The sequence below is a fragment of the Dendropsophus ebraccatus genome, chromosome 5 (genome assembly GCF_027789765.1).
Source record: "Dendropsophus ebraccatus isolate aDenEbr1 chromosome 5, aDenEbr1.pat, whole genome shotgun sequence".
Taxonomy (NCBI): Eukaryota; Metazoa; Chordata; class Amphibia; order Anura; family Hylidae; genus Dendropsophus; species Dendropsophus ebraccatus.
In genome coordinates this window covers 3,467,835-3,493,476 of record NC_091458.1, presented here as the reverse complement: position 1 = coordinate 3,493,476, position 25,642 = coordinate 3,467,835, and the positions used below count along the sequence as shown (strand labels likewise).

General features: G+C 48.3%; 1 protein-coding gene across 1 annotated transcript in view; it reads left to right on the top strand.

Annotated features, from left to right (window-relative positions):
* The first annotated feature begins 315 nt into the window (after positions 1–315).
* CCKBR (cholecystokinin B receptor) overlaps positions 316–25,642 on the top strand; it is an 82,044-nt gene continuing 56,717 nt past the window's right edge. The window contains exon 1 of the mRNA XM_069971877.1: positions 316–532. Coding sequence (XP_069827978.1) covers positions 364–532 — 169 coding nt within the window. The 5' untranslated portion in view covers positions 316–363. The remainder of the gene's footprint in view (positions 533–25,642) is intronic.

Sequence of the window (25,642 nt, the reverse complement as noted above, 5' to 3'; positions counted from 1 at the left end):
CAGGGACACCACTGATGAATGTCCAGCACTAAATCCCATTAGAGCCTCCTCCTGAGCGCCCCTCCCTGGCAGTAGATGAGACTGCATCATTACACATCAGACTGCTGCAGTATAGCCAATGACTGTTTGTCTTGCAGTATACTATGCGGTATTTCTGGGGCCGTGCACACATTGCGGATCATACCCCGCATCTGTCACCATCTCGTAGTGGGTCCCAGCAGCGGGTGCAGTGCCGCAGATGGGCCACACGAGGGCGCTGCGTCTTAGTGTATGAGAGCGGGCGGCAGAGCGGGGCTGCGCGCAGTGTATCTCCGTGTATCGCAGGCTGCACATGGCAGCACAGGGGCACCTGTCAGCAGCACAATGACTGAGAGGATGCCCGGGAACATGAGCGCCGGCATCCAGGAGCTGCTGTGCCGCCGCCTCACCAAGAACTGGCACCACCTCAGCGCCAATGCCACCTGGAACCTGACAGCTGCCCTCAACCTGACCTGTGACAGCCCGGGCAGCAGGAGGACAGCCAGCCCCACAGGTACGGGGTATATATGTATACTGGGCAGCCAGCCGCACAGGTACGGGGTATATATGTATACTGGGCAGCCAGCCCCACAGGTACGGGGGTATATATGTATACTGGGCAGCCAGCCCCACAGGTACGGGGTATATATGTATACTGGGCAGCAGGAGGACAGCCAGCCCCACAGGTACGGGGTATATATGTATACTGGGCAGCCAGCCCCACAGGTACGGGGTATATATGTATACTGGGCAGCAGGAGGACAGCCAGCCCCACAGGTACGGGGTATATATGTATACTGGGCAGCCAGCCCCACAGGTACGGGGTATATATGTATACTGGGCAGCAGGAGGACAGCCAGCCCCACAGGTACGGGGTATATATGTATACTGGGCAGCAGGAGGACAGCCAGCCCCACAGGTACGGGGGTATATATGTATACTGGGCAGCCAGCCCCACAGGTACGGGGGTATATATGTATACTGGGCAGCCAGCCCCACAGGTACAGGGTATATATGTATACTGGGCAGCAGGAGGACAGCCAGCCCCACAGGTACGGGGTATATATGTATACTGGGCAGCCAGCCCCACAGGTACGGGGGTATATATGTATACTGGGCAGCAGGAGGACAGCCAGCCCCACAGGTACGGGGGTATATATGTATACTGGGCAGCAGGAGGACAGCCAGCCCCACAGGTACGGGGTATATATGTATACTGGGCAGCCAGCCCCACAGGTACGGGGTATATATGTATACTGGGCAGCCAGCCCCACAGGTACGGGGTATATATGTATACTGGGCAGCAGGAGGACAGCCAGCCCCACAGGTACGGGGTATATATGTATACTGGGCAGCCAGCCCCACAGGTACGGGGTATATATGTATACTGGGCAGCAGGAGGACAGCCAGCCCCACAGGTACGGGGTATATATGTATACTGGGCAGCCAGCCCCACAGGTACGGGGGTATATATGTATACTGGGCAGCCAGCCCCACAGGTACTGGGGTATATATGTATACTGGGCAGCAGGAGGACAGCCAGCCCCACAGGTACGGGGGTATATATGTATACTGGGCAGCCAGCCCCACAGGTACGGGGTATATATGTATACTGGGCAGCAGGAGGACAGCCAGCCCCACAGGTACGGGGTATATATGTATACTGGGCAGCAGGAGGACAGCCAGCCCCACAGGTACGGGGGTATATATGTATACTGGGCAGCCAGCCCCACAGGTACGGGGTATATATGTATACTGGCAGCAGGAGGACAGCCAGCCCCACAGGTACGGGGTATATATGTATACTGGGCAGCAGGAGGACAGCCCCACAGGTACGGGGTATATATGTATACTGGGCAGCCAGCCCCACAGGTACGGGGGTATATATGTATACTGGGCAGCAGGAGGACAGCCAGCCCCACAGGTACAGGGGTATATATGTATACTGGGCAGCAGGAGGACAGCCAGCCCCACAGGTACGGGGTATATATGTATACTGGGCAGCCAGCCCCACAGGTACGGGGGTATATATGTATACTGGGCAGCAGGAGGACAGCCAGCCCCACAGGTACGGGGTATATATGTATACTGGGCAGCAGGAGGACAGCCAGCCCCACAGGTACGGGGGTATATATGTATACTGGGCAGCCAGCCCCACAGGTACGGGGTATATATGTATACTGGCAGCAGGAGGACAGCCAGCCCCACAGGTACGGGGTATATATGTATACTGGGCAGCCAGCCCCACAGGTACGGGGGTATATATGTATACTGGGCAGCAGGAGGACAGCCAGCCCCACAGGTACAGGGGTATATATGTATACTGGGCAGCAGGAGGACAGCCAGCCCCACAGGTACGGGGTATATATGTATACTGGGCAGCAGGAGGACAGCCAGCCCCACAGGTACGGGGTATATATGTATACTGGGCAGCCAGCCCCACAGGTACGGGGGTATATATGTATACTGGGCAGCCAGCCCCACAGGTACTGGGGTATATATGTATACTGGGCAGCAGGAGGACAGCCAGCCCCACAGGTACGGGGGTATATATGTATACTGGGCAGCAGGAGGACAGCCAGCCCCACAGGTACGGGGGTATATATGTATACTGGGCAGCAGGAGGACAGCCAGCCCCACAGGTACGGGGTATATATGTATACTGGGCAGCCAGCCCCACAGGTACGGGGTATATATGTATACTGGGCAGCAGGAGGACAGCCAGCCCCACAGGTACGGGGTATATATGTATACTGGGCAGCCAGCCCCACAGGTACGGGGTATATATGTATACTGGGCAGCAGGAGGACAGCCAGCCCCACAGGTACGGGGTATATATGTATACTGGGCAGCCAGCCCCACAGGTACGGGGTATATATGTATACTGGGCAGCAGGAGGACAGCCAGCCCCACAGGTACGGGGTATATATGTATACTGGGCAGCAGGAGGACAGCCCCACAGGTACAGGGGTATATATGTATACTGGGCAGCAGGAGGACAGCCAGCCCCACAGGTACGGGGTATATATGTATACTGGGCAGCAGGAGGACAGCCCCACAGGTACAGGGGTATATATGTATACTGGGCAGCCAGCCCCACAGGTACGGGGTATATATGTATACTGGGCAGCAGGAGGACAGCCAGCCCCACAGGTACGGGGGTATATATGTATACTGGGCAGCAGGAGGACAGCCAGCCCCACAGGTACGGGGTATATATGTATACTGGGCAGCCAGCCCCACAGGTACGGGGGTATATATGTATACTGGGCAGCAGGAGGACAGCCAGCCCCACAGGTACGGGGGTATATATGTATACTGGGCAGCCAGCCCCACAGGTACGGGGGTATATATGTATACTGGGCAGCAGGAGAGCAGCCAGCCCCACAGGTACGGGGGTATATATGTATACTGGGCAGCAGGAGGACAGCCAGCCCCACAGGTACGGGGGTATATATGTATACTGGGCAGCCAGCCCCACAGGTACGGGGTATATATGTATACTGGGCAGCAGGAGGACAGCCAGCCCCACAGGTACGGGGTATATATGTATACTGGGCAGCAGGAGGACAGCCAGCCCCACAGGTACGGGGGTATATATGTATACTGGGCAGCCAGCCCCACAGGTACGGGGTATATATGTATACTGGGCAGCAGGAGGACAGCCAGCCCCACAGGTACGGGGTATATATGTATACTGGGCAGCAGGAGGACAGCCAGCCCCACAGGTACGGGGGTATATATGTATACTGGGCAGCCAGCCCCACAGGTACAGGGTATATATGTATACTGGGCAGCAGGAGGACAGCCAGCCCCACAGGTACGGGGTATATATGTATACTGGGCAGCAGGAGGACAGCCAGCCCCACAGGTACAGGGTATATATGTATACTGGGCAGCAGGAGGACAGCCAGCCCCACAGGTACGGGGTATATATGTATACTGGGCAGCCAGCCCCACAGGTACGGGGGTATATATGTATACTGGGCAGCCAGCCCCACAGGTACGGGGTATATATGTATACTGGGCAGCCAGCCCCACAGGTACGGGGTATATATGTATACTGGGCAGCAGGAGGACAGCCAGCCCCACAGGTACGGGGGTATATATGTATACTGGGCAGCCAGCCCCACAGGTACGGGGTATATATGTATACTGGGCAGCCAGCCCCACAGGTACGGGGTATATATGTATACTGGGCAGCAGGAGGACAGCCAGCCCCACAGGTACGGGGGTATATATGTATACTGGGCAGCCAGCCCCACAGGTACGGGGGTATATATGTATACTGGGCAGCAGGAGGACAGCCAGCCCCACAGGTACGGGGGTATATATGTATACTGGGCAGCCAGCCCCACAGGTACGGGGGTATATATGTATACTGGGCAGCAGGAGAGCAGCCAGCCCCACAGGTACGGGGGTATATATGTATACTGGGCAGCAGGAGGACAGCCAGCCCCACAGGTACGGGGGTATATATGTATACTGGGCAGCCAGCCCACAGGTACGGGGTATATATGTATACTGGGCAGCAGGAGGACAGCCAGCCCCACAGGTACGGGGTATATATGTATACTGGGCAGCAGGAGGACAGCCAGCCCACAGGTACGGGGTATATATGTATACTGGGCAGCAGGAGGACAGCCAGCCCCACAGGTACGGGGTATATATGTATACTGGGCAGCCAGCCCCACAGGTACAGGGGTATATATGTATACTGGGCAGCAGGAGGACAGCCAGCCCCACAGGTACGGGGTATATATGTATACTGGGCAGCAGGAGGACAGCCCCACAGGTACGGGGTATATATGTATACTGGGCAGCCAGCCCCACAGGTACGGGGGTATATATGTATACTGGCAGCAGGAGGACAGCAAGCCCCACAGGTACGGGGGTATATATGTATACTGGGCAGCCAGCCCCACAGGTACGGGGTATATATGTAAACTGGGCAGCAGGAGGACAGCCAGCCCCACAGGTACGGGGGTATATATGTATACTGGGCAGCAGGAGGACAGCCAGCCCCACAGGTACGGGGTATATATGTATACTGGGCAGCAGGAGGACAGCCAGCCCCACAGGTACAGGGTATATATGTATACTGGGCAGCCAGCCCCACAGGTACGGGGTATATATGTATACTGGGCAGCAGGAGGACAGCCAGCCCCACAGGTACGGGGGTATATATGTATACTGGGCAGCCAGCCCCACAGGTACGGGGTATATATGTATACTGGGCAGCAGGAGGACAGCCAGCCCCACAGGTACGGGGTATATATGTATACTGGGCAGCAGGAGGACAGCCAGCCCCACAGGTACGGGGTATATATGTATACTGGGCAGCAGGAGGACAGCCAGCCCCACAGGTACGGGGTATATATGTATACTGGGCAGCCAGCCCCACAGGTACGGGGTATATATGTATACTGGGCAGCAGGAGGACAGCCAGCCCCACAGGTACGGGGGTATATATGTATACTGGGCAGCCAGCCCCACAGGTACGGGGGTATATATGTATACTGGGCAGCAGGAGGACAGCCCCACAGGTACAGGGGTATATATGTATACTGGGCAGCCAGCCCCACAGGTACGGGGTATATATGTATACTGGGCAGCCAGCCCCACAGGTACGGGGTATATATGTATACTGGGCAGCAGGAGGGCAGCCAGCCCCACAGGTACGGGGGTATATATGTATACTGGGCAGCCAGCCCCACAGGTACAGGGGTATATATGTATACTGGGCAGCCAGCCCCACAGGTACGGGGTATATATGTATACTGGGCAGCAGGAGGACAGCCCCACAGGTACAGGGGTATATATGTATACTGGGCAGCCAGCCCCACAGGTACGGGGGTATATATGTATACTGGGCAGCCAGCCCCACAGGTACGGGGGTATATATGTATACTGGGCAGCCAGCCCCACAGGTACGGGGGTATATATGTATACTGGACAGCCAGCCCCACAGGTACGGGGTATATATGTATACTGGGCAGCAGGAGGACAGCCAGCCCCACAGGTACGGGGTATATATGTATACTGGGCAGCCAGCCCCACAGGTACGGGGTATATATGTATACTGGGCAGCAGGAGGACAGCCAGCCCCACAGGTACGGGGTATATATGTATACTGGGCAGCCAGCCCCACAGGTACGGGGGTATATATGTATACTGGGCAGCCAGCCCCACAGGTACGGGGTATATATGTATACTGGGCAGCAGGAGGACAGCCCCACAGGTACAGGGGTATATATGTATACTGGGCAGCCAGCCCCACAGGTACGGGGGTATATATGTATACTGGGCAGCCAGCCCCACAGGTACGGGGGTATATATGTATACTGGGCAGCAGGAGGACAGCCAGCCCCACAGGTACAGGGGTATATATGTATACTGGGCAGCAGGAGGACAGCCAGCCCCACAGGTACGGGGGTATATATGTATACTGGGCAGCCAGCCCCACAGGTACGGGGGTATATATGTATACTGGGCAGCAGGAGGACAGCCCCACAGGTACAGGGGTATATATGTATACTGGGCAGCCAGCCCCACAGGTACGGGGGTATATATGTATACTGGGCAGCAGGAGGACAGCCAGCCCCACAGGTACGGGGTATATATGTATACTGGGCAGCAGGAGGACAGCCAGCCCCACAGGTACAGGGGTATATATGTATACTGGGCAGCCAGCCCCACAGGTACGGGGTATATATGTATACTGGGCAGCAGGAGGACAGCCCCACAGGTACGGGGGTATATATGTATACTGGGCAGCAGGAGGACAGCCAGCCCCACAGGTACGGGGTATATATGTATACTGGGCAGCCAGCCCCACAGGTACGGGGGTATATATGTATACTGGACAGCCAGCCCCACAGGTACGGGGTATATATGTATACTGGGCAGCAGGAGGACAGCCAGCCCCACAGGTACGGGGTATATATGTATACTGGGCAGCAGGAGGACAGCCAGCCCCACAGGTACGGGGGTATATATGTATACTGGGCAGCCAGCCCCACAGGTACGGGGGTATATATGTATACTGGGCAGCAGGAGGACAGCCAGCCCCACAGGTACGGGGGTATATATGTATACTGGGTAGCAGGAGGACAGCCAGCCCCACAGGTACGGGGGTATATATGTATACTGGGCAGCCAGCCCCATAGGTACGGGGGTATATATGTATACTGGGCAGCCAGCCCCACAGGTACGGGGGTATATATGTATACTGGGCAGCAGGAGGACAGGCAGCCCCACAGGTACGGGGGTATATATGTATACTGGGCAGCCAGCCCCACAGGTACGGGGGTATATATGTATACTGGACAGCCAGCCCCACAGGTACGGGGGTATATATGTATACTGGGCAGCAGGAGAGCAGCCAGCCCCACAGGTACGGGGTATATATGTATACTGGGCAGCAGGAGGACAGACAGCCCCACAGGTACGGGGGGTATATATGTATACTGGGCAGCCAGCCCCACAGGTACGGGGGTATATATGTATACTGGACAGCCAGCCCCACAGGTACGGGGGTATATATGTATACTGGCAGCCAGCCCCACAGGTACGGGGTATATATGTATACTGGACAGCAGGAGGACAGCCAGCCCCACAGGTACGGGGGTATATATGTATACTGGGCAGCCAGCCCCACAGGTACGGGGGTATATATGTATACTGGACAGCCAGCCCCACAGGTACGGGGGTATATATGTATACTGGCAGCCAGCCCCACAGGTACGGGGTATATATGTATACTGGGCAGCAGGAGGACAGCCAGCCCCACAGGTACGGGGGTATATATGTATACTGGGCAGCCAGCCCCACAGGTACGGGGGTATATATGTATACTGGACAGCCAGCCCCACAGGTACGGGGGTATATATGTATACTGGGCAGCCAGCCCCACAGGTACGGGGTATATATGTATACTGGGCAGCAGGAGGACAGCCAGCCCCACAGGTACGGGGGTATATATGTATACTGGCAGCCAGCCCCACAGGTACGGGGTATATATGTATACTGGGCAGCAGGAGGACAGCCAGCCCCACAGGTACGGGGTATATATGTATACTGGGCAGCAGGAGGACAGCCAGCCCCACAGGTACGGGGGTATATATGTATACTGGGCAGCCAGCCCCACAGGTACGGGGGTATATATGTATACTGGCAGCCAGCCCCACAGGTACGGGGGTATATATGTATACTGGGCAGCAGGAGGACAGCCAGCCCCACAGGTACGGGGTATATATGTATACTGGGCAGCCAGCCCCACAGGTACGGGGGTATATATGTATACTGGGCAGCAGGAGGACAGCCAGCCCCACAGGTACGGGGGTATATATGTATACTGCGCATGGGGGGGATACTGGGCATATCCTCTCAATATTAGAGATAATTGTACTGCAGGGGGCACACAGCACTGATAGCCCCAACCAATACCACATGTTCCAATATAATCATATTTAGATGCAGAGAACCCCATACTGTCCACTGTTTATAATGTCCTCTCCTATCTACTATATCCTCTCCTACTATATCCTCTCCTCTCCTACTATATCCTCTCCTCTCCTACTATATCCTCTCCTATCTACTATATCCTCTCCTATCTACTATATCCTCTCCTCTCCTACTATATCCTCTCCTACTATATCCTCTCCTACTATATCCTCTCCTCTCCTACTATATCCTCTCCTCTCCTACTATATCCTCTCCTACTATATCCTCTCCTCTCCTACTATATCCTCTCCTACTATATCCTCTCCTACTATATCCTCTCCTCTCCTACTATATCCTCTCCTCTCCTACTATATCCTCTCCTATCTACTATATCCTCTCCTACTATATCCTCTCCTACTATATCCTCTCCTATCTACTATATCCTCTCCTATCTACTATATCCTCTCCTATCTACTATATCCTCTCCTATCTACTATATCCTCTCCTCTCTACTATATCCTCTCCTACTATATCCTCTCCTACTATATCCTCTCCTATCCTACTATATCCTCTCCTATCTACTATATCCTCTCCTATCTACTATATCCTCTCCTACTATATCCTCTCCTATCCTACTATATCCTCTCCTATCTACTATATCCTCTCCTATCTACTATATCCTCTCCTATCTACTATATCCTCTCCTACTATATCCTCTCCTATCTACTATATCCTCTCCTATCTACTATATCCTCTCCTATCTACTATATCCTCTCCTATCTACTATATCCTCTCCTACTATATCCTCTCCTATCTACTATATCCTCTCCTATCTACTATATCCTCTCCTATCTACTATATCCTCTCCTACCTACTATATCCTCTCCTATCTACTATATCCTCTCCTATCTACTATATCCTCTCCTCTCCTACTATATCCTCTCCTATCTACTATATCCTCTCCTCTCCTACTATATCCTCTCCTACTAAATCCTCTCCTCTCCTACTATATCCTCTCCTATCTACTATATCCTCTCCTACTATATCCTCTCCTACTATATCCTCTCCTATCTACTATATCCTCTCCTATCTACTATATCCTCTCCTATCTACTATATCCTCTCCTCTCTACTATATCCTCTCCTACTATATCCTCTCCTATCCTACTATATCCTCTCCTATCTACTATATCCTCTCCTATCTACTATATCCTCTCCTATCTACTATATCCTCTCCTATCCACTATATCCTCTCCTATCTACTATATCCTCTCCTACTATATCCTCTCCTATCTACTATATCCTCTCCTATCTACTATATCCTCTCCTACTATATCCTCTCCTATCTACTATATCTTCTCCTATCTACTATATCCTCTCCTACCTACTATATCCTCTCCTATCTACTATATCCTCTCCTACTATATCCTCTCCTATCTACTATATCCTCTCCTCTCCTACTATATCCTCTCCTATCTACTATATCCTCTCCTCTCCTACTATATCCTCTCCTACTATATCCTGTCCTCTCCTACTATATCCTCTCCTACTATATCCTCTCCTCTCCTACTATATCCTCTCCTATCTACTATATCCTCTCCTCTCCTACTATATCCTGTCCTCTCCTACTATATCCTCTCCTACTATATCCTCTCCTACTATATCCTCTCCTATCTACTATATCCTCTCCTATCTACTATATCCTCTCCTATCTACTATATCCTCTCCTATCTACTATATCCTCTCCTACTATATCCTCTCCTATCTACTATATCCTCTCTTATCTGCTATATCCTCTCTTATCTACTATATCCTCTCCTATCTACTATATCCTCTCCTATCTACTATATCCTCTCCTATCTACTATATCCTCTCCTATCCTACTATATCCGCTCCTCTCCTACTATATCCTCTCCTCTCCTACTATATCCTCTCCTATTCTACTATATCCTCTCCTCTCCTACTATATCCTGTCCTCTCCTACTATATCCTCTCCTATCTACTATATCCTCTCATATCCTACCATATCCTCTCCTATCTACTATATCCTCTCCTATCTACTATATCCTCTCCTATCCTACTATATCCTCTCCTCTTCTACTATATCCTCTCCTATCTACTATATCCTCTCCTCTCCTACTATATCCTCTCCTATCCTACTATATCCTCTCCTATCTACTATATCCTCTCCTATCTACTATATCCTCTCCTATCTCCTATATCCTCTCCTATATCCTCTCCTATCTACTATATCCTCTCCTATCTACTATATCCTCTCCTCTCCTACATGCTCTCCTACTATATCCTGTCCTCTCCTATCTACTATATCCTCTCCTACTATATCCTCTCGTACCTACTATATCCTCTCCTATCTACTATATCCTCTCCTATCTACTATATCCTCTCCTATCTACTATATCCTCTCCTACTATATCCTCTCCTATCTACTATATCCTCTCCTACTCTATCCTCTCCTACTCTATCCTCTCCTACTATATCCTCTCCTATCTACTATATCCTCTCCTACCTACTATATCCTCTCCTATCTACTATATCCTCTCCTACTATATCCTCTCCTCTCCTACTATATCCTCTCCTATCTACTATATCCTCCCCTCTCTACTATATCTTCTCCTATCTACTATATCCTTCCCTCTCTACTATATCCTCTCCTATCTACTATCTCCTCTCCTCTTCTTCTATATCCTCTCCTATCTACTATATCCTCTCCTCTCCTACTATATCCTCTCCTATGTACTATATCCTCCCCTATCTACTATATCCTCTCCTATCCTACTATATCCTCTCCTACTATATCCTCTCCTCTCCTACTATATCCTCTCCTATCTACTCTATCCTCTCCTACTATATCCTCTCCTCTCCTACTATATCCTCTCCTATCTACTCTATCCTCTCCTACTATATCCTCTCCTATCTACTCTATCCTCTCCTATCTACTATATCCTCTCCTATCTACTATATCCTCTCCTACTATATCCTCTCCTATCTACTATATCCTCTCCTACTATATCCTCTCCTACCTACTATATCCTCTCCTATCTACTATATCCTCTCCTACCTACTATATCCTCTCCTATCTACTATATCCTCTCCTACTATATCCTCTCCTCTCCTACTATATCCTCTCCTATCTACTATATCCTCCCCTCTCTACTATATCTTCTCCTATCTACTATATCCTTCCCTCTCTACTATATCCTCTCCTATCTACTATCTCCTCTCCTCTTCTTCTATATCCTCTCCTATCTACTATATCCTCTCCTCTCCTACTATATCCTCTCCTATGTACTATATCCTCCCCTATCTACTATATCCTCTCCTATCCTACTATATCCTCTCCTACTATATCCTCTCCTCTCCTACTATATCCTCTCCTATCTACTCTATCCTCTCCTACTATATCCTCTCCTATCTACTATATCCTCTCCTACCTACTATATCCTCTCCTATCTACTATATCCTCTCCTACTATATCCTCTCCTCTCCTACTATATCCTCTCCTATCTACTATATCCTCCCCTCTCTACTATATCTTCTCCTATCTACTATATCCTTCCCTCTCTACTATATCCTCTCCTATCTACTATCTCCTCTCCTCTTCTTCTATATCCTCTCCTATCTACTATATCCTCTCCTCTCCTACTATATCCTCTCCTATGTACTATATCCTCCCCTATCTACTATATCCTCTCCTATCCTACTATATCCTCTCCTACTATATCCTCTCCTCTCCTACTATATCCTCTCCTATCTACTCTATCCTCTCCTACTATATCCTCTCCTATCCTACTATATCCTCTCCTATCTACTCTATCCTCTCCTACTATATCCTCTCCTATCTACTCTATCCTCTCCTACTATATCCTCTCCTATCTACTATATCCTTTTCTATCTACTATATCCTCTCCTCTCCTTCTATATGATCTGCTATCCTACTATGTCCTCTTCTCTCATGCTCTCTCTTCTCCTTTCCCAGTGTCTCCTGGTATTGCCAGTGCTATGTTTTTCTTTTTACTGTAACCGGTTGCACTTGATACATCATATATGTTCCCTATATGTATTTTGTGCCCCTGTAACCTCTTATACTCGGTGCCCCTGTAACCTCTTATACTCGGTGCCGCTGTAACCTCTTATACTCGGTGCCCCTGTAACCTCTTATACTCGGTGCCCCTGTAACCTCTTATAGTCGGTGCCGCTGTAACCTCTTATACTCGGTGCTGCTGTAACCTCTTATACTCGGTGCTGCTGTAACCTCTTATACTCGGTGCTGCTGTAACCTCTTATACTCGGTGCCGCTGTAACCTCTTATACTCGGTGCCGCTGTAACCTCTTATACTCGGTGCTGCTGTAACCTCTTATACTCGGTGCCCCTGTAACCTCTTATACTCGGTTCCCCTGTAACCTCTTATACTCGGTGCCCCTGTAACCTCTTATAGTCGGTGCCGCTGTAACCTCTTATACTCGGTGCCCCTGTAACCTCTTATACTCGGTTCCCCTGTAACCTCTTATAGTCGGTGCCGCTGTAACCTCTTATACTCGGTGCCCCTGTAACCTCTTATACTCGGTGCCGCTGTAACCTCTTATACTCGGTGCCCCTGTAACCTCTTATAGTTGGTGCCGCTGTAACCTCTTATACTCGGTGCCGCTGTAACCTCTTATACTCGGTGCTGCTGTAACCTCCTATACTCGGTGCCCCTGTAACCTCCTATACTCGGTGCCGCTGTAACCTCCTATACTCGGTGCCGCTGTAACCTCCTATACTCGGTGCCCCTGTAACCTCTTATACTCGGTGCCGCTGTAACCTCCTATACTCGGTGCCGCTGTAACCTCCTATACTCGGTGCCGCTGTAACCTCCTATACTCGGTGCCGCTGTAACCTCTAGTCCTCTAGTGCAGTGATAATCTTGGTACACATGAGTTTCGGAACTTTGGATTCATTGCTGCTGTAACCTGGTAAATTTGGTGCTGCAGTAACCTGCTGTTTTCTGCGTTGCTTTATTCTGTTATTCTTGGTGCTGTAATGTGTTATAGTTCATAAGCTTATACTACGGGGTACTCGGTGCGGCTGCTATAAGCTCTTATACCTGGTGCCCCTGTAACCTGATATACCTGGTGCATCTGTAACCTGATATACCTGGTGCATCTGTAACCTGATATACCTGGTGCATCTGTAACCTGATATACCTGGTGCATCTGTAACCTGATATACCTGGTGCCCCTGTAACCTGATATACCTGGTGCCCCTGTAACCTGATATACCTGGTGCATCTGTAACCTGATATACCTGGTGCATCTGTAACCTGATATACCTGGTGCATCTGTAACCTGATATACCTGGTGTATCTGTAACCTGATATACCTGGTGCATCTGTAACCTGATATACCTGGTGCATCTGTAACCTGATATACCTGGTGCCCCTGTAACCTGATATACCTGGTACCCCTGTAACCTGATATACCTGGTACCCCTGTACCCTGTATACCTGGTGCCCCTGTAACCTGATATACCTGGTGCATCTGTAACCTGATATACCTGGTGCATCTGTAACCTGATATACCTGGTACCCCTGTAACCTGATATACCTGGTGCATCTGTAACCTGATATACCTGGTGCCCCTGTAACATGATATACCTGGTGCATCTGTAACCTGATATACCTGGTGCATCTGTAACCTGATATACCTGGTACCCCTGTAACCTGATATACCTGGTGCATCTGTAACCTGATATACCTGGTGCCCCTGTAACATGATATACCTGGTGCATCTGTAACCTGATATACCTGGTGCATCTGTAACCTGATATACCTGGTACCCCTGTAACCTGATATACCTGGTGCATCTGTAACCTGATATACCTGGTGCCCCTGTAACATGATATACCTGGTGCATCTGTAACCTGATAGACCTGGTGCATCTGTAACCTGATATACCTGGTGCCCCTGTAACCTGATATACCTGGTACCCCTGTAACCTGATATACCTGGTACCCCTGTACCCTGTATACCTGGTGCCCCTGTAACCTGATATACCTGGTGCATCTGTAACCTGATATACCTGGTGCATCTGTAACCTGATATACCTGGTACCCCTGTAACCTGATATACCTGGTGCATCTGTAACCTGATATACCTGGTGCCCCTGTAACCTGATATACCTGGTGCATCTGTAACCTGATATACCTGGTGCATCTGTAACCTGATATACCTGGTGCCCCTGTAACCTGATATACCTGGTGCCCCTGTAACCTGATATACCTGGTGCATCTGTAACCTGATATACCTGGTGCATCTGTAACCTGATATACCTGGTGCCCCTGTAACCTGATATACCTGGTGCATCTGTAACCTGATATACCTGGTGCATCTGTAACCTGATATACCTGGTGCATCTGTAACCTGATATACCTGGTGCATCTGTAACCTGATATACCTGGTGCATCTGTAACCTGATATACCTGGTGCCCCTGTAACCTGATATACCTGGTGCATCTGTAACCTGATATACCTGGTGCATCTGTAACCTGATATACCTGATGTATCTGTAACCTGATATACCTAGTGCCCCTGTAACCTGATATACCTGGTGCCCCTGTAACCTGATATACCTGGTGCATCTGTAACCTGATATACCTGGTGCCCCTGTAACCTGATATACCTGGTGCATCTGTAACCTGATATACCTGGTGCATCTGTAACCTGATATACCTGGTGCATCTGTAACCTGATATACCTGGTGCATCTGTAACATGATATACCTGGTGCCCCTGTAACCTGATATACCTGGTGCATCTGTAACCTGATATACCTGGTGCATCTGTAACCTGATATACCTGGTGCATCTGTAACCTGATATACCTGGTGCATCTGTAACCTGATATACCTGGTGTATCTGTAACCTGATATACCTGGTGCCCCTGTAACCTGATCTACCTGGTGCCCCTGTAACCCCATATACCTGGTACCCCTGTACCCTGTATACCTGGTGCCACTGTATCCCCATATACCTGGTGCCCCTGTACCCTGATATACCTGATGCACCTGTAACCCTGTTTACCTAGTGTCCCTGTTACCGCATATACCTGGTGCCCCTGTGTGTCATTGTATAGCAGAGTATGTCAGTATTTATCATTGTATACTAGTGTATGTCAGTGTAATCCCGTGTATGTCAGTGTATATCAATGTATGGCAGTGTATATCAGTGTATATCAATGTATGGCAGTGTATATCAGTGTATATCAATGTATAGCAGTGTATATCAGTGTATATCAGTGTGTGGCAGTGTATATGAGTGTATGGCAGTGTATATCAGTGTGTGGCAGTGTATACTAGTGTATGGCAGTGTATACCAGTATATAGCAGTGTATATGAGTGTATGGCAGTGTATATCAGTGTATATCAATGTATGGCAGTGTATAGCAGTGTATATCAGTGTATATCAATGTATGGCAGTGTATAGCAGTGTATATCAGTGTATATCAGTGTGTGGCAGTGTGTATGAGTGTATGGCAGTGTATATGAGTGTATGGCAGTGTATATCAGTGTGTGGCAGTGTGTATGAGTGTATGGCAGTGTATACCAGTGTGTGGCAGTGTATACCAGTATATATCAGTGTATGGCAGTGTATACCAGTGTGTGGCAGTGTATACCAGTATATATATCAGAGTATGGCAGTGTATATCAGTGTATGGCAGTGTATACCAGTGTGTGGCAGTGTATACCAGTATATATATCAGAGTATGGCAGTGTATATCAGTGTATATCAGTGTGTGGCAGTGTGTATGAGTGTATGGCAGTGTATATGAGTGTATGGCAGTGTATATCAGTGTGTGGCAGTGTATACCAGTATATATCAGTGTATGGCAGTGTATACCAGTGTGTGGCAGTGTATACCAGTATATATATCAGAGTATGGCAGTGTATATCAGTGTAAGGCAGTGTATATCAGTGTGTGGCAGTTTATACCAGTATATATCAGTGTATGGCAGTGTATATCAGTGTATGGCAGTGTATATCAGTGTGTGGCAGTGTATACCAGTATATATCAGTGTATGGCAGTGTATATCAGTGTGTGGCAGTGTATACCAGTGTGTGGCAGTGTATACCAGTGTATATGAGTGTATGGCAGTGTATATCAGTGTGTGGCAGTGTATACCAGTGTGTGGCAGTGTATACCAGTGTGTGGCAGTGTATACCAGTGTATATGAGTGTATACCAGTGTATATGAGTGTATGGCAGTGTATACCAGTGTGTGGCAGTGTATACCAGTGTATTTGAGTGTATGGCAGTGTATATGAGTGTATGGCAGTGTATATGAGTAAATGGCAGTGTATACCAGTTTATATCAGTATATGGCCGTGTATACCAGTGTGTGGCAGTGTATACCAGTGTATATGAGTGTATACCAGTGTATATGAGTGTATACCAGTGTATATGAGTGTATGGCAGTGTATATCAGTGTGTGGCAGTGTATACCAGTGTGTGGCAGTGTATACCAGTGTGTGGCAGTGTATACCAGTGTATATGAGTGTATACCAGTGTATATGAGTGTATGGCAGTGTATACCAGTGTGTGGCAGTGTATACCAGTGTGTGGCAGTGTATACCAGTGTGTGGCAGTGTATACCAGTGTATTTGAGTGTATACCAGTGTATATGAGTGTATGGCAGTGTATATGAGTGTATGGCAGTGTATACCAGTTTATATCAGTATATGGCCGTGTATACCAGTGTATATCAGTGTATGGCAGTGTATACCAGTGTGTGGCAGTTAATACAAGTATATATGAGTGTATGACAGTGTATATCAGTGTGTGGCAGTGTATATCAGTGTATGGAAATGTATACCAGTATATATCAATGTATGGCAGTGTATACCAGTGAATGGCAGTGTATATGAGTATATATCAGTGTATGGCAGTGTGTATGGCAGTGTATATCAGTGTATACCAGTGAAAGGCAGCGTATATGAGTGTATGGCAGTGTATACCAGTGTATGGCAGTGTATACCAGTATATATCAGTGTATGGCAGTGTATAGCAGTGTATACTAGTGTATGGCCATGCATATCATTGTATATCCGTGTATACTAGTGTATGTCAGTGTATACTTGTGAACGGCAGTGTATATGAGTGTGTGGCAGTGTATACTTGTGAACGGCAGTGTATACGAGTGTATGGCAGTGTATACGAGTGTATGGCAGTGTATACTTGTGAACGGCAGTGTATATGAGTGTATATCAGTGTATGGCAGTGTATATGAGTGTATGGCAGTGTATATGAGTGTATGGCAGTGTATGGCAGTGTATACCAGTATATATCAGTGTATGGCAGTGTATATGAGTGTATGGCAGTGTATGGCAGTGTATACCAGTATATATCAGTGTATGGCAGTGTATACTAGTGTGTGGCCATGCATATCATTGTATATCCGTGTATACTAGTGTATGTCAGTGTATACCAGTGAACGGCAGTGTATATGAGTGTATATCCGTTTGTGGATCCAGCAGGAAAGAGAAGCACCCCCCCCCCCCCCCCCCCTTTTCCTTCCAATTTGAATCTACTTCTGGTTTTGGCACAAACACTGCTGTGTGATTCCAGCCCCAAGAGACTCGAGACGCGGGACTGCCCCAGCAGAATAGGGGTCACCCAAACAATTTAGTGTTTTCCATGTAGTCGCACTTATTCACCCCCAGACGTTGTGAAAAGAATAGAAAATAGAGACAAGACACTGACAAGGTTAGAAATACTGATTTGTATGGGAAATAACATTGTTCTTCCATCACACTTTGCTTCCGTCCCAGAATCCTCCTTCTGCAGCAATTCCAGCATTGCCCACCTTTGGCATTCTAGCTATTAATCTGTTGGGGTAAGCTGGAGAAATTGCCCCCCACGCTTCTAGAAGCAGCTCCCACAAGTTGGATTGGTTGGATGGGCACTTCTGGCGTACCATACGGTCCAGCTGCTCCCACAATGGGGTGGTGATCTGGTGACTGCGCTGGCCACTCCATTCCCTATGATAGAATACCAGCTGCTGCTTCTGCTGGAAATAGTTCTTGCACAATTTGGAGGTGTTTAGGGTCATTGTCCTGTTGTAGGATGAAATTGGCTCCAACCAAGCGCTGCCCACTGGGTATGGCATGGCGGTGCAGAGTGATAGCCTTCCTTATTCACAATCCCTGTTACCCTGTACAAATCTCCCCCCTTACCAGCACCAACCCCAGACCATCACATGACCTCCACCATGTATAACAGATGGCGTCAGGCATTCTTCCAGCATCTTCTCATTTCTTCTGCGTCTCACAAACCTTCTTCTTTGTGATCCAAACACCTCAAACTTGGATTCATCCGTCCACAACACTTTTTTCCAGTCTTCCTCTGTCCAATGTCTGTGTTCTTTTGTCCATCTTAATCTTTTTCTTTTATTGGCCGGTCTCAGATATGACTTTTTCTCTGCCCTGAAGCCCAAAATCCCAGAGCCGCCTCCTCCCTGTAGATGGTGACACTGGTGTTTTGCGGCCACTTTATAGTAAAATTGCTCAGTGTACAGTATTAGTAAGTGTACTCACTGTATATACTGACAGCAGCTCCCTGTACTCACTGTATATACTGACAGCAGCTCCCTGTGTACTCACTGTATATACTGACAGCAGCTCCCTGTGTACTCACTGTATATACTGACAGCAGCTCCCTGTGTACTCACTGTATATACTGACAGCAGCTCCCTGTGTACTCACTGTATATACTGACAGCAGCTCCCTGTACTCACTGTATATACTGACAGCAGCTCCCTGTACTCACTGTATATACTGACAGCAGCTCCCTGTACTCACTGTATATACTGACAGCAGCTCCCTGTACTCACTGTATATACTGACAGCAGCTCCCTGTATACTCACTATATATACTGACAGCAGCTCCCTGTACTCACTGTATATACTGACAGCAGCTCCCTTTGTACTCACTGTATATACTGACAGCAGCTCCCTGTACTCACTGTATATACTGACAGCAGCTCCCTGTACTCACTGTATATACTGACATCAGCTCCCTGTGTACTCACTGTATATACTGACAGCAGCTCCCTGTGTACTCACTGTATATACTGACAGCAGCTCCCTGTATACTCACTATATATACTGACAGCAGCTCCCTGTACTCACTGTATATACTGACAGCAGCTCCCTTTGTACTCACTGTATATACTGACAGCAGCTCCCTGTACTCACTGTATATACTGACAGCAGCTCCCTGTACTCACTGTATATACTGACAGCAGCTCCCTTTGTACTCACTATATATACTGACAGCAGCTCCCTGTACTCACTGTATATACTGACAGCAGCTCCCTGTACTCACTGTATATACTGACAGCAGCTCCCTGTACTCACTGTATATACTGACAGCAGCTCCCTGTGTACTCACTGTATATACTGACAGCAGCTCCCTGTGTACTCACTGTATATACTGACAGCAGCTCCCTGTACTCACTGTATATACTGACAGCAGCTCCCTGTATACTCACCATATATACTGACAGCAGCTCCCTGTACTCATTGTATATACTGACAGCAGCTCCCTGTACTCACTGTATATACTGACAGCAGCTCCCTGTACTCACTGTATATACTGACAGCAGCTCCCTGTACTCACTGTATATACTGACAGCAGCTCCCTGTGTACTCACTGTATATACTGACAGCAGCTCCCTGTACTCACTGTATATACTGACAGCAGCTCCCTGTACTCACTGTATATACTGACAGCAGCTCCCTGTGTACTCACTGTATATACTGACAGCAGCTCCCTGTACTCACTGTATATACTGACAGCAGCTCCCTGTACTCACTGTATATACTGACAGCAGCTCCCTGTGTACTCACTGTATATACTGACAGCAGCTCCCTGTGTACTCACTGTATATACTGACAGCAGCTCCCTGTGTACTCACTGTATATACTGACAGCAGCTCCCTGTGTACTCACTGTATATACTGACAGCAGCTCCCTGTACTCACTGTATATACTGACAGCAGTTCCCTGTGTACTCACTGTATATACTGACAGCAGCTCCCTGTGTACTCACTGTATATACTGACAGCAGCTCCCTGTGTACTCACTGTATATACTGACAGCAGATCCCTGTGTACTCACTGTATATACCGACAGCAGCTCCCTGTGTACTCACTGTATATACCGACAGCAGCTCCCTGTGTACTCACTGTATATACCGACAGCAGCTCCCTGTGTACTCACTGTATATACCGACAGCAGCTCCCTGTGTACTCACTGTATATACTGACAGCAGCTCCCTGTACTCACTGTATATACTGACAGCAGCTCCCTGTGTACTCACTGTATATACTGACAGCAGCTCTCTGTGTACTCACTGTATATACTGACAGCAGCTCCCTGTACTCACTGTATATACTGACAGCAGCTCCCTGTGTACTCACCGTATATACTGACAGCAGCTCCCTGTACTCACTGTATATACTGACAGCAGCTCCCTGTACTCACTGTATATACTGACAGCAGCTCCCTGTGTACTCACCGTATATACTGACAGCAGCTCCCTGTGTACTCCCTGTATATACTGACAGCAGCTCCCTGTACTCACTGTATATACTGACTGCAGCTCCCTGTGTACTCACTGTATATACTGACAGAAGCTCCCTGTGTACTCACTGTATATACTGACAGCAGCTCCCTGTGTACTCACTGTATATACTGACAGCAGCTCCCTGTCTACTCACTGTATATACTGACAGCAGCTCCCTGTACTCACTGTATATACTGACAGCAGCTCCCTGTGTACTCACCGTATATACTGACAGCAGCTCCCTGTGTACTCACTGTATATACTGACAGCAGCTCCCTGTACTCACTGTATATACTGACAGCAGCTCCCTGTGTACTCACTGTATATACTGACAGCAGCTCCCTGTGTACTCACTGTATATACTGACAGCAGCTCCCTGTGTACTCACTGTATATACTGACAGCAGCTCCCTGTACTCACTGTATATACTGACAGCAGCTCCCTGTGTACTCACTGTATATACTGACAGCAGCTCCCTGTGTACTCACTGTATATACTGACAGCAGCTCCCTGTGTACTCACTGTATATACTGACAGCAGCTCCCTGTACTCACTGTATATACTGACAGCAGCTCCCTGTACTCACTGTATATACTGACAGCAGCTCCCTGTGTACTCACTGTATATACTGACAGCAGCTCCCTGTACTCACTGTATATACTGACAGCAGCTCCCTGTGTACTCACTGTATATACTGACAGCAGCTCCCTGTGTACTCACTGTATATACTGACAGCTGCTCCCTGTGTACTCACTGTATATACTGACAGCAGCTCCCTGTACTCACTGTATATACTGACAGCAGCTCCCTGTACTCACTGTATATACTGACAGCAGCTCCCTGTACTCACTGTATATACTGACAGCAGCTCCCTGTGTACTCACTGTATATACTGACAGCAGCTCCCTGTGTACTCACTGTATATACCGACAGCAGCTCCCTGTGCTCACTGTATATACTGACAGCAGCTCCCTGTGTACTCACTGTATATACTGACAGCAGCTCCCTGTGTACTCACTGTATATACTGACAGCAGCTCCCTGTGTACCTCATAGAGCTAATATCAGGCTCCCCTACTCCAGGCTGTGCTGCTCTGCTCTGTGGTGTTTTGGTCCATAAGATTGCTTACATGGAGAAGCATGTGACCAGGCCCCGCACCCCAGTGTCCACCACTGAGCCTGTATACTATGGAGGACACAGTGGACAGGGCCTGGTCACATGCTCCTCCATGTCAGCCATTTTGTGGACTGAAACAAAACAGAGCAGGGCAGCCCAGTCTGGTGAATGGGAGTCTGATTTTAGCTCTATGAGGTAAACAGGGAGCAGCTTTCAGTATATACAGTGAGTACAGTTACTAATACTTTGTACTGACCTATTTTACTATAAAGTGGCCGACCCCTTTAATGAAGATGCCAGTTGGGGACCTGTGAGGCGTCTGTTTCTCAAACTAGAGACTCTAATGTGCTTATCTTCCTGCTTAGTTGTGCAACGCGGCCTCCCACTTCTTTTTCTACTCTGGTTAGAGCCTGTTTGTGCTGTCCTCTGAAGGGAGTAGTACACACCGTTGTAGGAAATCTTCAATTTCTTAGCAATTTCTGGCATGGAATAGCCTTCATTTCTAAGAACAAGAATAGACTGTCGAGTTTCAGATGAAAGTTCTCTTTTTCTGGCCATTTTGAGCGTTTAATTGACCCCACAAATGTGATGCTCCAGAAACACAATCTGCTCAAAGGAAGGTCAGTTTTGTAGCTTCTGTAACGAGCTAGACTGCTTTCAGATGTGTGAACATGATTGCACAAGGGTTTTCTAATCATCAATTAGCCTTCTGAGCCAATGAGCAAACACATTGTCCCATTAGAAGACTGGAGTGATAGTTGCTGGAAATGGGCCTCTATATACACCTATGTAGATATTGCCCCAAACACCAGACATTTGCAGCTAGAATAGTCACTTACCACATTAGCAATGTATAGAGTGGATTTGTGTAAAGTTAGGACTAGTTTAAAGTTATCTTCATTGAAAAGTACAGTGCTTCTCCTTCAAAAATAAGGACATTTCAGTGTGACCACAAACTTTTGAACGGTAGTGTATGTACACAGTGACCCCACCAGCAGAATAGTGAGTGCAGCTCTGGAGGATCAGTACAGGATCAGTAATTAATGTATGTAGACAGTGACCCCACCAGCAGAATTGTGAGTGCAGCTCTGGAGGATCAGTACAGGATCAGTAATGTAATGTATGTTGTACACAGTGACCCCACCAGCAGAATAGTGAGTGCAGCTCTGGAGGATCAGTACAGGATTAGTAATGTAATGTATGTACACAGTGACCCCACCAGCAGAATAGTGAGTGCAGCTCTGGAGGATCAGTACAGGATCAGTAATGTAATGTATGTACACAGTGACTGCACCAGCAGAATAGTGAGTGCAGCTCTGGAGGATTAGTAAAAGATCAGTAATGTAATGTATGTAAAAAATGTGACCCCACCAGCAGAATAGTGAGTGCAGCTCTGGAGGATCAGTACAGGATCAGTAATGTATGTACACAGTGACTGCACCAGCAGAATAGTGAGTGCAGCTCTGGAGGATTAGTACAAGATCAGTAATGTAATGTATGTACAAAGTGACCCCACCAGCAGAATAGTGAGTGCAGCTCTGGAGGATCAGTACAGGATCAGTAATGTAATGTATGTACACAGTGACTGCACCAGCAGAATAGTGAGTGCAGCTCTGGAGGATTGGTACAGTATTGCTTATGTGCCTGTGCCTCCTCCAGATAGATACCTGAATACTGGCTGCAAACAGAAAAGGACGGTAATGTGTTTGTCTGATCCAGATCCCACCAGCCTTGCGCAGATCTTGGCTCATCGGCAGCAGGGATGAGCTTCAGTGAGTTTTTTGGGTGATTACTAATTCATGAACCCTTCAGAGCCCGGCACTTACCTTCTCAGCTTTACGTTTGATGAAAGTGAGATTTCTTGTGGCCAGTGCCAAGAGCGTCTCCGAGCTCTGCAGCCCGTCCTGAGGTCACAGTGCGGACATTTCATCACAGGCAAAGCCTGGAGCTACAACTCACAGAGCGGTCAGATAGACGGAGGTGGCGGAGCGAGGTTCACGTCCTGCAGATGCATCACTGATCTGCCGAGATGGTGGTTGGGCACTGCGGCGTGTGATTTCATTACGCTAAGGCCTGGATTTTGGTCTCACATTTTATGGCCCTTTGTTCTTGTGGAGATAAGGATGCAGAAAATGTCACGGCGTATCTACTCGATGGATTCCTAGGAGATGTGATCTCTTTTGATCTGTTTCACTGGCCGTAATTTACTGCAAATCCCAGATTAGGATGATGTCATCTGAGGTCCAGAAGGAACCGCCAGTAACTAAATCCACCATCTGCCCATAAACCAGCTCCCATCTCTTACAAGGAGATCCAACGATAGGTCAGATCCCACCACATACAAAGAGATCTAACAATAGGTCAAATCCCACCACATACAAGGAGATCTGATGATAGATCGGTTCCCCTACCTACAAGATCTGCTAATAGGTCAAATCCCACCACATACAAGGAGATCTACCGAAAGGTCAGGTCCCACCACATATAGGGAGATCTGACGATCTAATCTGACCACCAGTAAGTCAGCTCCTGTCTGGTACAAAGAGATCTGCCGAAAGGTTAGATGCACCACACACGAGATCTGTTGATCTGAGGATAGGTCAGATGCCAGCACACACAAGATCTGACGAAAGATCCGTTTCCCTACCTACAAGGAGATCTGCTAATAGGTCAGATCCCACCACCATCTTGTACAAGGTCAGATCCCACCACACACAAGGAGAGCTGACAATCTAATCTGACCACCAGTAACTAAATTTACCAATAAGTCAGCTCCTGTCTTGTACAAAGAGATCTGCCGAAAGGTCAGATGCACCACACACAAGATCTGACGATAGGTCGAATGCCACCACCCACCAGATCTTAAGAAAGGTTAGATGCCACCACACACGAGATCTGAATATAGATCAGATGCCACAACACACGAGATCTGATGATAAGTCAGATGCCACCACGCACAAGATCTGATGATAGGTCGGATGCCACCACCCACCAGATCTTAAAGGTTAGATGCCACCACACATGAGATCTGATGATAGATCAGATGCCACCACACACGATATTTGTTGTTAGATCAGATGCCACCACACACGAGATCTGATGATAAGTCAGATGCCCCCACGCACAAGATCTGATGATAGGTCGGATGCCACCAGCCACCAGATCTTAAGAAAGGTTAGATGTCACCACACACACGAGATCTGATGATAGATCAGATGCCACCACACACGAGATCTGATAATAGGTCAGATGCCACCACACACGAGATCTGACGATAGGTCCGATACCAATCCATACATGATAGATTGGCCTCCGTCTTATACAAGGAGATCTGCCGATGGATTGGCTCCTGTCTTAAACAAGGGGATCTTTTATGATATCACTACCATTATGTACATTTTATGAAGAGACACCTCAGAGGAAGCGCAGACTGGCAGAGATGGGAGC